At 46.5% G+C, this 15,160-nt stretch overlaps 1 protein-coding gene across 7 annotated transcripts in view; it reads left to right on the top strand.

Annotated features, from left to right (window-relative positions):
• The window catches only part of CAMTA1 (calmodulin binding transcription activator 1), a 232,511-nt gene that overhangs the window by 11,047 nt on the left and 206,304 nt on the right, over positions 1–15,160 (top strand). For 6 of the 7 annotated variants that reach the window (XM_017735061.1, XM_017735064.1, XM_017735065.1 and 3 more), the window contains exons 2-3: positions 3,421–3,573; positions 9,305–9,423. In XM_017735061.1, the coding sequence (XP_017590550.1) occupies positions 3,459–3,573; positions 9,305–9,423 (234 nt within the window). In that variant the 5' untranslated portion in view covers positions 3,421–3,458. The remainder of the gene's footprint in view (positions 1–3,420; positions 3,574–9,304; positions 9,424–15,160) is intronic. The other variant, XM_017735059.1, reaches the window with a different exon arrangement.

The raw sequence follows: 15,160 nt of genomic DNA, 5'->3' as shown, positions 1-15,160 counted from the left end.
CGTATCGGCGCCTCCATCTTACAGGGGTGGGAGGAGAGGGCGGAGGGCAGTTCATATCCCCTGCCTAAATCCGGTTGAGCGTGCCAACACCCCAGGGATTGCGCTGGTCGTAGCTGGGCACCTCAAGGAATGGTGTTTAGTTAAGTAATAGGGATTTTTTTTTTTCCTTATCCGCCACAGCAGATGTACGTCCTCTCCTGGAACCCATTTGCATTCTTTACTGGGAAACTCCTTCATAGAATACAAGGGTTCTTATCCCACCTTTTGTCTGGATTTTTTTCTCAGATTGCTTTGGGAATATATTTTTAGTGGGTTGTTTCTTGTGACTTGGTGGCTGTACAGCCCCCTTGGGCATAGGTTTGAGTTTTGCTTGCGCCGTGTCCAGCGCCGTGAAATCCAGAGGCTCTGCAAAAATCTAATATTTAAGTAGTAGACATGATTTTGAGTGTCGTTGGCTTCATCTTTTACTGATCTCTTTGATGCTTCCAGATCCATTAGTTCGATCTTTCCTTTGGTCTGGAAAACGTCGGTCTTCATTCTTTTCTCACTTGCGTTGAAGCACACGATTAACTGCACTGAAGTAGTGAAATGCCACCTGCCTAACAGGGGTTTAAGCGAGGAGAGAGCGAGCGTTCACCTGGACTTCCTAGCTCAGATTGTGACGTTTTGGTTCTCTTGAGGGTGACAGTATTCTCACCAAAGCACAGTTGGGTTCGATTCACTTTTCGGGCTTCCTGTGCCAACGTTCGATGGATTTTTCCTGTGTAAAGCACAGGTTTCAGTGTGCGCAGCCCTGTGAGGCTGCGGCTCTACGGACCAGGCAGGTCAGTGCTCCCTGACTGGGAGGGTAATTTGTCCTTTCCGCTTGTTATTTACTGCAACTTTTGTCATGTTTGGTCTTGGTAACTGGCTTCAGGGGGCGGCTGAGGTGTGTCTTTGCTGAGGAGATGGGTCGGCGGCGTGTCTGCTGTGTCGGGTAGGGCTGTGCAGGAGCTGCCAGCGAGGCGCCCGCTGTGCCCGGCGCTGCCGTCCGGCGTCTCCGCTGCTGGGCCGGCGCTGTCTCTGCTCTGTGCCCGTGCAGAGCACGGCAGCGTCGCGGAGGTGGGAGCGGAGCAACCCCGGCTCAGCACCGGCGCCCGGAGTGTTCTCGTACGAAGTCACAGAGCTGCTCCCCCGCTGACCTACTTTTGCGGTGGATTTTCAAGGAGACGAGATATAAACCATTCATTCCGTAAACCTAAACTCCACCTGTTAGAAACTTAAATGGGAATGCTTTTAAGGCATGATTCAAGCAGAGTGTTCCACCAGTAGTGCAGGTGCTGAAGGAGAGAGCACAAGTTACTTTAGATTTTTGTTACTTCAATGAGTTAAAAGCGGATGTAAATGGCAGCTCGCGGGCCGAGCGCTGCTTTCATTGGGGAGCCGCCTGCTCCATCCCCCCAGCGCGGTGCAGCAGCGACGAGCCTCTGAGCAGCAGCACACGGCTCTGCAGACCTGCCTGGCCTTGGAGCGCCCTGCCGAGCTGCCGTCGGGGCTTCTTGTACCCCGCGAGCAGCGGGAGATCCCCGGCGGGAGGTGAGGTTTGGAATGAGGCTGGCGCCACTGTCCCCTGCCTGCAGGAGAGAGTTCCACGGCTTGGAGAACTCGGGTGAGTTCCCTCTTTCCTGGTTTCCTCGGGCAGGATGAGGCTGGTTCGGTGACCGAGCGGCTCTTGCCATCCTGCAGCAGAGGGTTTGTGGGTTTTGTAGTTTCTGCTGTGTTCTGTGTATCTGAGCTGAGTCGGGAGGACTGACCCTCGGCGGTGCCATCTTGGCATCTGTGACAGCTCTGAACTTGGTCAGGGGGTGCTAAGGGGGGTGTCTTTTGAAAAACTTCCTTTTTCTAATTTAATGTTCAAAAGGGAAAGAATGTACATGGACAGCCTTTTTAATTCTGTGTTCTCACAGCCAGGTACCTCTAACCGAGAGCTTTGCAGAGAGTAGTGCCTGTGTGTTTGGCGTGTGGCTGGCGCAGGGGCCCAGAATTTTGCTGTGCGCTGACTTCGGTTACGTGCAGTTGAATTTTCTGTCTGTTCTTTGAGGCAGGGTCATAGGTGGGATAGCAGGAGGAGGTGGTGTTTCTCCCTGCAGCTCCTGAGCTGAGGGTGCCAGTGGCATGGGCTCACCGAAGAGGGCAAGTTTGGGGAACAGCAGCCTTTTGAAAACAAAGCATTCCCGATTTGGTTGTTAAACAGCAAATATTTACTTCCCTCTACGGAAGTGTTGCCTAAGGTTTTATTACTTAAACAAACCCGAACTTACACTGTGCTGATGGTCGGGGTTGTGTGCTGCAGGATTGGACTGTTGCGGGGAGGAGGCAGCATTTGACGCTCGGCTCAGTCCACTCCTTGTCCCAGAATTTTTGCTGAATCTCAGCATTGGGATTTTACCAACATTTCTGTTGTCAGAATCGAAAGCAAATTGTCTCCTGGTGAAGTTTCTAGACCCTCTCTGTGGACTGTCAGCCAGCAGGACAGGTTCAGGGAGTGGGCTTCATTCTTTTTTTCCGAACAGTAGGAACTATATGTTTGTGAGGTCAGTTTTTTGCGTACTTTTGGTATTACATTCGTGTTATTCCCGATGTAAGGCTTAGGACTTGTTTAAAGCTCTGGATTTTAAATTTAATTCTGCATCTCTTCTTGTTAATGATTTTCACAAGTACTTTGGCTTAAAGGTTTTTTGGTTTATTTGTGTCAGTTTTAAAGCTACATATGTAGGAAACCTTCCTGGAGATGTATTAACTCAGATTCCATTTTCTGTATCAGAAAATGATGTTGTGAAACAATGATGTACAAGTATGGCTAAAACAGATACCTTTAAATTTAGTATTTAAAGATTCAGTGCTGACTTTACATTACTAGTGGTCTTAAATAGCTCTTATAAAGACCTCCTTACAAAGGTGGATGTTGTTGGAGGAAGGGCCCATAGCTATCCTCCCTCTGTCCGGACAGCCTTCAGAAAGAGGAGGCTGGAATGTGACCTTTCTTTTTCAGTGTCCCTCTGTCTCTGCTTCAATAAGCCACCTATATCTGAAAGAAAAAAATACCCCAACCAACAAACCCAAATATTGCCAGGGAGTGAAACAAGGCTGGGTGGAGTGCTTGTGGAATACTGGCCTGGTTAATTGAAATGCAGTGCTTCCAGCAGCTTCCTGCAGCTTCGGTGTTCCCTGGCTTCCTCTTCCACACCTTGCTGAGTTTTCGCTTTGTAGTTTTCTCCCCTCACTTAGTCTCTTGTTTTCACCTTCCGTGGCTCCTGGCAGCGCTGTGTTGTGTTTGTGCCGTGTTAAACCCCGTGGGTTTGGAAAGGCAGGTTTGCCTGTGGCTACTGGTGCCTGTCTTAGCTCCAGTTCTTTGGAGTACAGCACCCACCCTATTCCCAGGGCAATGCTGAAGGGCCACTCTGTGCTGAGGAGCAGTCATGGCACTGACCACGAGAGCAAACTACTCTCACTGGACATGGAGCGCTCGCCGTCCTTCTGCTCACATCGCACGCTTTGGTTCAGGGGACTGGGTTTTTCCAGTCGGCTCTCCAGGTAGGTTTCCAAACTCAAACTGTTTGTGGTGTAAAAAGAAAGAACTGAAAATATCTGTGACTGGTGGCTGCCAGCACGTAGGGTCAGAGTAAGTGACTGCCCTGGCCTTAGCCACTACCTTGGGACTTCTGGGAAATGTGTTTTAGTGTTGAGAACATCTGTAGTATTGGAAGCTGAATAAAGAGATAGTTTATTTGCTAAACCTGGCTAATAATATCCACCACCACTCCTTGGCTCCATTGCTATTGAAGTTGATGATGTAATTTTAGTGAAAACCAAGGGATGAAGGAATTGATGACATGTCTCAACCAAAGAGTTGTTGATGATGGTAAGGAATGGTTTCATCGTTCTGGTGCACTTCTCAGATTTAGCAGCCAAGCAGTGGAAGTCAGGCATGAACATGAGGAGCTGCAAGGAGAGGCTGAAGTGACTGTACTGTTTGAACACTCCCAAAGTTTGCTTTGAGAGAGGTACTTTCGTGCACCTTCTGACTGTAAAGGAATTCTCTTACTCCATTAGCAAGTGCTTGGAAGCCACCAAGGTGGGAAAGAGGAGCTTGTTTTGCTGGTGGGAGAAAGTAGACTCCAAGTGTTGTGCAGGTCGATAAGCATATGGCACAAGAAATAAACAGCTCGTGTCACCTAGCCCTCAGCCAGTGTGCGGGCCTTCATTAGGGAAAATTTGGCTCTCAACTCTTCCCCAAAATGCACTATTTGCAGTTTTACCTAACTGGTGTTCACACTGAATTTAGTTACAAAATGTCAAGAAACTTTCTGCTATGTGAAAAGGACAAAGGGACTTGAGAGTAGCACGTTACTGGTAGGAAGAACTGGGCCACTGATGCACAGCAGCAGCTTCAGCTATATTTGTGTTTCTTATGGTCTTAGAATTGTTTTTAGAGCTTGTCATAGCAACAAAGTATTTATCACAAATATTCCAAGACACTGAAGCTAGATTCAGTAACTTCTAGAGGAAAATTGTTCTGTTGCTCATCTTTCATACTGCCACCATTCCTGTGATTCCTTCCTCATCCTTTTTGGGTTTTTTCCTTCCTTGCTTATTCCATGTAGGCAGCAGTCATGGCCATACACATGCTGGTTTGTGTTGGCCTCTTGCTCTTGTTGTTTTTACCTTTGCCTGAGCTGCTTAGGCTTACTTTGCAGCCTCCTCTCAGCCCCGGGTTGCATCCCATGCTGGAGGACTGGGAATGCCTTTGCTCGGCCAGTGTCTGACCAAATGCTGGCATCCAGCGGAGCCGTGCTGAGACAGCAGCACTGCAGAGCTGAACCTGGTTATCTTCTCTTAGCCACCCTTGATTGATATTTAGAAATCTGCTTTTGTTGCCAAGAGATTTACAATTGTAATCATACAAATATTTCTAGCAAACAGACCAAGAGCTGTTGGGTTTGCTTCTATTGCTGCTTGTTTATGGATGGAAGATGCCAGGATTGAAGTTTAACTGTGAGAAATAGCATGGCAGTCCTGCAGTTGTTTGGATCTGGAGTCTTTCTTTGCATTTATTTCTTCCAGAAGGAGTTTGTTGGATTTATCTGTGTCTGGAGGTCAGCAAGTGACCCGGTGACTATGGTGGCCTCTGTGTATTGTGTTTTTGTGGTGCCACTTACACGCTGTAGGGCCGCGGCTCTGACGCCTCAGTGGGTGGTCAGTGGTGGTGGGATCAGCTGGATGCTTGCCCCATTCCCAGATAAGGATGACATTGGGATTTTAGTCGTTTGTTTTGTACTAAAGTGCCCATTTGTAATGTTTAAACACCTCTTCCCTCTCTTGAGGTAGTTAAGGAGATGGCCAGTCCTAAGTTATTATTTCATAATAATGGGCTTATAAAACTTGTGTTTGTGAGTTTATAGCTTACTTGTGATATTTATTTCCAGTATAGACTTGTCTACAGATCAGTAGCTGATCAACACCCTTTTGGCCATTTCTGTATTCTCCAATTACATGTTATATAGACAAACTGTGGTAGTTAATGGGGCTGCAGGTCTAAATTCACCTCCTGGATCACCAAAGATTTAAGAACCAGTTAAAGAAAAAAAAAAGGGGGTAGGGGGTTGTTTGGAGAGTGGGGGTAGAGCACAGACTCTCTGTGATTTGCTGTTGTGCACTTTAAAGTTTTATGGCCCATGGTGCATCCCTTGGGAGGATAAAGTGCAAGGAGCATGAAGAAACCCATAAAATGACGAAGGGTTTATGTGGTATAATTAATATGGAACTTTCCATGAACTTTATAATACTTACACTTTTTAAATTCTACATGAGTTTCTGGTTTGCTAATAAGTAATTTTGAAGATTGCTAATGGAACTTAAATTTTGCATTTTCATCCTGAATTATAACAGGACACATTGTAGGCTGCTATATTTTAGTCTGTAGCTTCCTTACTCGAGTTCTCAGCTGTGGCTGTGCCTGCCTTGGGAAACATTTTTGAGCTGTGGCCAGCTCTGCACTAAAAACCCCCGTGTCGATAGAGCTTTACTGACAAATCCTCCCCGTGCCAGTGTGGCTCTGCTTGCACAGACACTTTTTATTGACACTGGATGGATTTGCAGATCTCGGTGGTGTTAGTCGCACCCGTGGCAAAAATAAACAAGGAGAAAGTTCAAGTAAAAATCTGGATTTGCACAGTAAAACCAAATCAGTGCTGGGAGGTTGCAGCTCCTGTTTTTAGCTACCGAGGAAATTTTAGTTGGCGATAAATGGAGGAATTTGCCTGCTGGCTGCTCTGGCTGTGCCGTCGGGTGAGCGGGGCTGCAGAGCAATGTGGACTCTTGTTCCTCTGCCTTCACCAGGAGCCCCCGTGGTGGTGGATGGGCTCGTCAGCTGCACAAGCAATGGCAGATTTTATTCGAGCCAAGGGGGGGGGTTTCCTCCACCTCCCTAAAGATGTCATGGTGTTATTTGTGAGGAACAGGAGCAGGAAAATGGTGGTTCGTTTGGAAGAATGGGAACTCTTGTTCCACCAGTACCCTCAGTGCCACTGGGTGAGCAATCCTCCTCTCCTGTTCCCAGCTTCCCTGGACTTTCCTCCCTGTGGGAATACATTGTGAGTGATTCCAGAGGGCTGAGAAGCAAGTTTGAAGGCAAGTGTGTGTGCATCATTTGGGGCTATGGGTTCTTCACCCTCATAGCTGGTTGGCTGATTTAATCCTTTTCCAAGGTCAAACCTGGTTTAGAGGTCACTGGATTTAGGATTTGCATCCCGTATCGTGGTGGTTGTGTGTTGTTCTGACCACACGGCTTGAGGAGTCCATAATGAAAAGCCTGTTGGATCCAGGCAGGAGCAGTTGTTTTCCACATTGGGGATTTTTTGGAGTGAAGAAATGCCATTGCTAAATGCAGAAAAGGGGGGCATCCGTGAGATGTAGTTGTGTTACAGGATGGTAAGAATGACCTTCCATTGCTGTTATAACAGAAGGTGGGAGATACTAACAACAGGAATTGGAAGGTTTAGTGTCAGCAAGTTCTGACAACTTCTACCAAAACATTTTAAAGGGCTCTGTTATCCATAGGCACTTTCTGGATTAATAATACTGATAATTGATGACAATGGAAGAAAGTTAATAAAACGAGCTGAATAATTAGAGGTCTGCCAGCCCTGCAAAATAATGGAATGAATGATAGAGGGCCTGACTGATACGGAGGTAAGGGGAAGTAATACAATTAATGTCAATTAAAATGTGCCCATGGAAAATAAGCTGATGAGATGTAACTGGGATGTAGTTTGGCTGATAAAAGCAATAATGTGTGCTGTAAAATATTCTGTGCCTTAATGAATTGAATGTAGAGCAATGCAGTGTTTTGAATGAGAAATGGAAATGGTGTAAAATGAATGCAGGGAGTGTGAAGTGAGTATTGTCTGCATTGGCTGGTGGACCTGGAAGTGGCTGGGGGCTGCTGGCATGGCAGGCCTTGCCCGGCTCTGGTCTTTGCTGCAGGCAAGTTGTGTCTTTGTGGATAACCCCAGGTTATCACAACTTGGGTGTCTGTGAGGCTTTGAGTGGCCTGAGTGCAGGGAAATAGCAGTGACAGTCACACGTGCAGAACACTGGCTGGGGAAAGGATGTGGCCAAAAAGCCTTGTAGAGTAATGGTCTAAAATAACTCAATAACCAAATAGAAATCCTGGAATGGCGTAATGGAGAGCACCCTCTCCCTGATTTCTTTAGCAGTCCAGCAGAGATCGATCTACCCATCTGCTCCTTGCCCAGGAAGAAGTTGGGAAGTGGCAGCCCTGTTGATTTAGTCCGACACAGGCGCACAGTAAAGTTCCCAATAACTCAGGGAGCGTGCAGGACTTGTAAATTACAGAGCAGCTCACGTTTATCATACACATCGCTGCTTATCTTGTAAACTCATCTGCTGGGCTTGCACGAGCAGTTGATTTAACAGCATGTATATTGTTGAACTTGACACATCCAAGAGTCTAATCAAGCTTTAAGAATACCGGGGATGTCTGACTGCTGGTGTGAAGTCTCTGTAATTCCTAAGTCATTTCTAAGAATGATCGTGGGCCAGGCTCTGTTGGGTTCACTGCAGGTCACGGGGAATGTCTGTGTCGTACAGAATTGCAGAGGAGTTTTATCATAGTGCTGGCATGTGTTTTATGACATAAAATGATTAGATGTGTAAAGTTAATACCCTTTTTCTGTACATTTCCAAGTGGGAAATTACTATAAATTAATTTTGTAGGGTAAAATGCCAGTGAGTAACTGTACTGCTTGTGTAGCACTGCCCAGGATCTGTCATGGGACACGAGGCTGGTAGAAGACAACAGAGATATGGTGTGTTTGGAGGGAGAACTGGTAAAGTTCTGCATTGTGGCTGGTCTCTCTTACCCTGCTGCTCCATTTCCCTTTCCTGTGGGGACTGATTTACTTGATAAACACGTGCATTTCATGGATGCTCTGATTCTTTTGGTGGTGTTAGAGGGTGATAGAGAGACATCTTCAAGGTGCTGCTGCTGGGACTGCTGCAGGCTGGTGTAGGATTGCAGGGCTTTTTGGGACTCCAATCTTTGAAGGGGAATTGATGCACCTTCTACATATTTAGCAATAAAAAAGAATAGTTGTGTATTATTTAGTATTTCTCCTTTTGAGACCCTTGGGCATGGTGAGGTAGGAAAACTTCCATCCCTCTTCCTCACTCTCATGTTGAGGAACTACATTCACTTTTTAGCTAACAGAAGTAGAAGTAACCTGGGATTGATCATGTGTGGTGTGTTTTAGTTTTAAATGAACTAATAGACCTTGAGTTGCATTTCTGCTGCAGCTTGACAAAATTATAGCAGGTGCTGGGGCTCTGTGCTTATTTACTTGCAAATCCTGTCAAGTGTGAACTTCATTTATGACTTCCCTGGCAGGTTGGGCCGCTGTGGTCACAGCTTCTACAGTGTTTCGTTGCTATTGCTTGTAAAATTTGCCACTGAGGGAAATAATGAGCTAAAATAGGCACAGGTAAGCGCACACAGGCTGCTTGTGCCCAAATCCATCAAAGCTCTTTTAAAACTTTGCAACCAGAAAGAATTAAACTGTATTTGTATTTCTGAAATAAACTTGTAGTTTCAGCAGAAAGCTGTTATTTGTCTTACTGCCATGGCAAATTGCTCTTTTTGGACAGGGGGACTGGGGGGTTTCCCAAGTCTTGTCGTCACTTGAGTCTCCTGATTGCAACCACCCATTCTCCTGTGTGTACATCATGTGTCTCCTCTTCTTTCTAGATGATCATGGGAACAGCAATGGCAGTCATGTAAAAATCTTTTTACCGAAGAAGCTGCTTGAATGTCTACCAAAATGTTCAAGTTTACCGAAAGAGAGGCACCGCTGGAACACTAACGAGGTAGTTAAATGTCTTATTTATTCTTAAATGTATCAACTTACTTAATGCTTATGGACTGTTTTGTGAGAGCATGCCATGCAAGTTGCAGGATATGAATTCTCTGGCTCTGGAACCTGTTCCATAAATAATAAGTCCTAGTACATGCTGAAAGTGAGCTTTAAGTGGGAGTTGAAGGCAAATGTGTAAATTGACTGCTAGTACAGTAGGAGTCTATTGCTCATGTGTGTGTGACTTGTCTCAGAGTCAAATCTTATATCACCTTAATGACCCGTTTCAAAATGGTTTAAAATTAGATAGGTGTGTTTGTACTGTGCTGAATAAAGTGTTACCTTCCTGTGCATGAAGACTTCCGAACAAAAAAGTGGTGTATGTTCTTTCCTGACACACAGGGTCCTGGGAGATAAACCAGCTTACCTCTGTCTGAGTAATCTTGTTAAGAACAAGAGAAACACAGAACTGGGTGTTTTTTACTGGAATCCAGTTACCCTGAGTATGCTGGTTCACAGGTCACCTGTTAATGTGTTAAGGTTGGGGTCATTTAAATAAAAAAGAAGTATTTAAAATTCTTTGGGAATGCTGGAAGTCCCATAGCAATATGCACAATGTGTAGTTTTAGTTTTTAGTAGCTCTGTCTTAGTGTAGCTTTGCCATATTTGTGGGAATCACTTAATAATAGAGGCAATCCACTTGGAGAAATGACTGTAGAACTCCAGTTAGCATCTGCTTGTTGGGAGCTGACTGGTCCTGTTCCTCTGCTCCCTCATTTGTAGATCTAAACTTGTTAACAGAACCTGTGCTCACGAGTTTATCACCTGCAAGTGGCAGCTGAGTGCAGGATCAAACACGGCTCACTTGTGTGTGTGTGTTTGCTGAGCGTAGAATCAATCACAGAGCAGTTCCTGTGTGTATTTTTCAAAATTGGAGCCTTTACCCCCCTTCCTTCTGGTGTCTGGAAGTCACAATCGGGTACCTATTTTTAACATACCCAGTACTGTGATAGAATGAATCGGGTCTTTGGGGGAGTTGCTGGCCTTGGCTTTTTTGTGTAGATGTTTTTGTCTTGGGTCATTTAAATTGAAATGTAAATCTTAGAAAATGTGGATTGCAGTTTATTCTGTGATAGTGTTTGTACGAGTGGGTACAGGGCATGGAGCAGTGGCAATTCCAGTGGCTCTGACCAATGATGTTTGGACAAAGACAGTTGGGGAAAGCAAGCTCTGCACAGGTTTGTGACAGAAGGATGCTCTTCCCTCTTACTGGAAAGAGCTGCTTGGGGTGGGGTTTAGTCACTTCAGTATTTGTGCTTTGTGCACACACTTGCACATGTGGCTTTGGGCAGGGTTGGTGTGTGGAGCCTCCTGTGGGTACAGGATGTGGCAGAGTTCATCATGCAGCTGAAAACAGAGGAGAATTTGGGAGTGTGGCCGTTCTCCTAAGGGTTGTGTCAGTGTTCTGGGGAGCGGGGAGTGAGCGGCTCTGCCAGTGCTCACCAGTGTATTGCTGGGCTGGGTTTGTCTGGTGCTGTAATTCTGGTTGGATTGTTTGCTAATGGACACAGGTCATCAGCTGGAACATTAAAACCAGACCCAGCCCTTGTCTTTTTGAATATCAGGCTCCTCACTCTCATTTGTATCCCCTCTTCACAAATCTCTCACTGTGGCTGTTATGCCATGGGGATGTGGAGCTGGGTCTGTCCATGGGTTATAGCTTGTGCTGACTCTGCCAGCCTGTGTGGTGTGGCTGGTAAAGTATCCATGTTGCACGATTTAAATGAAAGAGCTTTTCTTGTGGCCAGAGATTTTTTGGCCTCATTAGCTAAGAGGGGAGGAAAAAATAGAAAAAGCCAGAGTCTTATGCCTAGATGAAGTCTTGGAAATTTGTGTTAATTATGGGGGAGGAAGGAGCTGAGCTTCCAGATTTTATTGCCTTCCCCACCCCCAATCTGAAAGTTTAATTTTGTGCACTGTTATAAAACTTGAATTTTTCTTAGGGTATAATTGAATAATAATGTTGGACTACATTTCTGAGGCATTCCTAAGGGAATAAATTTTTTCATCTGCGTACACAGGTGTTCTGCCTGTGCTAGTGAAGACACAAATTGTAAAGTAGAGAAGAAAAAGATGTATTTTATATTGTGGTATTTCCAGAATTTTTGTACTGATTTCAGAATCCCTGGTCCTGTGTGTGAGGTGTCTCCTGGACAGGGAGGTTTAGTAAAAGATGGAAAAGAAATGAAATGCCTAAACAGTTTACAGATCTGAACGTGTGTGACAATGCTGTCCTCCCTCAAATGGTGTGTGTCGGGCAGTCACGGGTGTCGAGTCTCACCATGAGCTGCAGAATGTGAGCGTAGCAGGCATTGGTATGGGATTCCTCCCCAGGGGTGATGGGGGCCAAACCCCCTAACCCAGCTGTGACCTGACTCCTTTCCAAAATCCTTAAGTGTTCCTTTTGTGCTCCTTTGCATGGGCATGGATCATGGAAACTTGAACACGGCTCTTGCCTGTCTCTTAGGGCCCTGAAGCCCAGCACACAGATGTTCCCAGCTGTGGAGGTGGTGGGTGGCCGGATGGGCATGTGCAGTCTCTGGGCCTGGACTCCATCGAGTCCTCGGTGCTGCCGGTGCAGAGGTCAGGAAGCAGCCAGGGTAGAGCATCACCATGGGAACACTGCAAATAACTTTTTCTGAGCACTTGTGTCTGCAGCTTGGGAATAACGGTCAGATGTTACTCTGGATTGGGTAGTTGGGATGGAGAAACTGTGTCCTCTGAGAGCTGGGTGAGTTGTGGTTGACTTTACACTTAGTAAAATCACGTGATGAGTAGCAAGAGAAATGGAGCGCTTAAAAATGGTTCAAACACGTTATTGAGGTGCTTGCTTTCCATCCGATCGTGCATTTGCAACTGCAGTGTTTGATGGAAATACATTTCCATACCAAGATGTCATCTTGTCTTAAATCAAGTTTATAGCGGTTTTATATTTCCTACTGAAGGAAGTGTTCCTTCTAATTCAATTTTTTTTTTTACCAGAGATAGAAAATCTTAAGTTAAGCCTAGCAATTTAATTACAGATTTACATTTTTGAAATGCTTGTAAAGGTGCATTGTGCTTATTTCTCCGGCTCTGGGAGAGTATAGAGATGGGGCTTTCATACAATTTCTCACATTAAGACAAATGAGTTAGTTGCCAGAAAGTTCTGCAGTGCTTTGTGCTTGTGAGAGAGTTCCTCACTCTAAGGATTTAGTTGTTGTTCACTATGAACCATTTTAGGGTTTGTGAAATGCAGGTCCAGTTTGGTTTCAGTGAGTGGATGGAGCAGAGGCTTCTGGCTCGGCATGCTGGCAGTGCGCTTCGAGCAAGAATTTCGGAAGCACTGGATCTTAGCTCCTTTCCATGGCGTGGGGCTAGGCTCCCCAAGCAGGGCTGCACAGAGCCACCCTCCAGGTGCCCCAGCTGAACTCCCGTGTCCCCTGACAGAGGTGGCAAAGGTGGGGCCTCATTACCTGCTAGTCACTTTGGGCAGCAAGATGCATTGTCTGCAGGAGATGCATCCCACTGCTTTCTGTCTAGGAAGCAGGGGCTTCCTGGGGTGCTGGGGCTCAAGGATGTTGGAGTAACCTTGTCTCTGCACAGCACTTGCCAGGCACTGGATTGCAGCTCTGAACAGAGATGCCATTCGTTAACAGTTGGCAGCCGCAGTCATTAATCATCCTTGTAAACACTTAATGACACGGTGCGAGAAAGAAGAAAAAGTTAAACATTGGAAATGTAAAATGCTATCTTGGGCTTTGATTCCAACAGGATTCTCTATTTACAATCTGTTGGGAGAAGCCCAGAACTTCCATGGTAGAAAAAGCCAGCAGCAATTGCTCCGTGTGCTTGGGCTTGTCTGGAGGGGCATGGCAGAACTGCCCTGCTCTCTAGAGTCAGCCAGCATCCACATTTTGCAGATTCCAGGCTCAGGTACTGCTTGGGAGAGTATTCAAATAATGCAATTATGAAACTCTGTATTTGAGCATTATTTAGCATAGGAAGAAACTCTTTGTGTCTGCAGCCTGGGGGCCTGAGTCGCGTGTTCACTGACATCTCGATGTGCTCTGGCGTTCTTGCTTTGCTCGCATGACACTGACATTCTCCTTTTCGCTTGACAACGAGTTATTTGCCGTCTTTTCTCTAAAGTGTAGAGAAGATCTTGAAGGTTTGGAGAATTGCCTGAGGGACGTGAGGAGCCCAGACTGATAAGGGGGAGCGAGTCTGGAGCCTTCGGGCTGGCTGTGATGCTCTGAAATGCTGGCAGGGAGGAAGTGAAAGCAATAGGTCTCTGCTGCCTGCTTCTCCAGTTCCCCTCGGCCGCCGGCAGCTGAGTGTTGGGCAGCTGGTTACCGCACGGCTCCTGTCGCCACACGTTTGTTCATCAAAGCCCTGCTCTGCTACAGACCCGGCAGCATGGCTACTGCTACTGCTTTTTTTTTTATCTTTTAAGGTTTCTAACTGCCTTTTAGAATTGACTCTTATATCAGAAAACTTTAAAAACCTTCTTGTTTTAAGGCTGCCTGGGGTGGTGCGGTGTATTGTAACTCTGCACTGCATGTTCCAGTTCATTCCTTATTCACTAAAGTAGCTGAATGTGTTATAAATTTGTAGTGTTGAGCAAGTGTGTGGGACCAGTTTATGTCACCAGCACAGTTGGAGCAGGGAAGGGGTGTTGGTCCAGATCACAGTGTCCCCTCAAGATGGCAAAACTCTATAGAAAAGGAGCAGTGCTCAGTACAGTTCCCTGTGGACTCTGAAGTCCAGCATATTTTTTTTAATGCTCTACATCAATTCATTCAGGTGTGTTCAGCTGGAGCACGGAGTTCCCAAAGTCAGAGGCCACTGGGAGCTGTTGCGAGAGCCCTGTGCCTGCTTAGGAGCACTCACAGGGCTGGGGCATCCTCGCAGTCTGTGTCAGCTCTGGGGTTTCTCAAAAGCAGTAAGAATATTGAATTTAGACTAATTGCCTGCTGCCCACGTGATCGCAGTATAAAATACTCCGATGGTAATGGCAAATGCTGTTACTAGGAAGTGCTGCTGTTGGTTTCTGTTCTGCCTGATGATCCCGCCCTGGAGAAGCAGCAAGGAGGTGGTTGCAGACCAGCTCGTGTGCGCTCCCATATAGCGGCTCCCCCCGCCCCAGCTGCTCTGGCACTTGGGGGTGTGCTTAGCATGGTGCTGAGCTGGGGATTGAGGCACGTTATGACACGGGTTTGGAATGGCAGGCAGTTGGGGGCAAAGTGTTTGCTAAGTGCTGGAGCAGCCAGAGCATCCATAAAATCCAGAGTGCCAGTGTCAATTCTCACCCTTCATTTCAGTGGTGGTGGTCTGCAGTGCCCTGTGCCTCAGAGAGACCTGTCCCACCTTGCTTTGTCACCAGTGAGCTGGGTGCCTGTGCTGACAGCTGGTGGGACCGTGCGTCCAGACCCTGCCCCTCCTCTTGGCCACCGTGAGGAACCCCACTTGCTTTGGAGAAGAAAGAGCTTGGCAAGTGAAATGCAAGGGAAACTGTTTGTAGTGTGAGGAAAGCAGAGTGGTGGTAAAGTGTTGATACACCTGACTGGGGCTGTCTGGCACGTGGGGGCGGCTCCTCCCGCTGCGCGTGTGGTTGGGGTTTGAGGCTGATCGGTGAACGAGATGGCAATTTCTCTAACAGAAGCACTTAATTGTGGGTTTATTTTGTGAAATTAATGAAATTTAGTGCT

Source organism: Corvus brachyrhynchos, unplaced genomic scaffold (assembly GCF_000691975.1).
Source record: "Corvus brachyrhynchos isolate BGI_N302 unplaced genomic scaffold, ASM69197v1 scaffold395, whole genome shotgun sequence".
Classification (NCBI taxonomy): domain Eukaryota; kingdom Metazoa; phylum Chordata; class Aves; order Passeriformes; family Corvidae; genus Corvus; species Corvus brachyrhynchos.
This window is presented reverse-complemented; position numbering and strand designations above follow the sequence as displayed.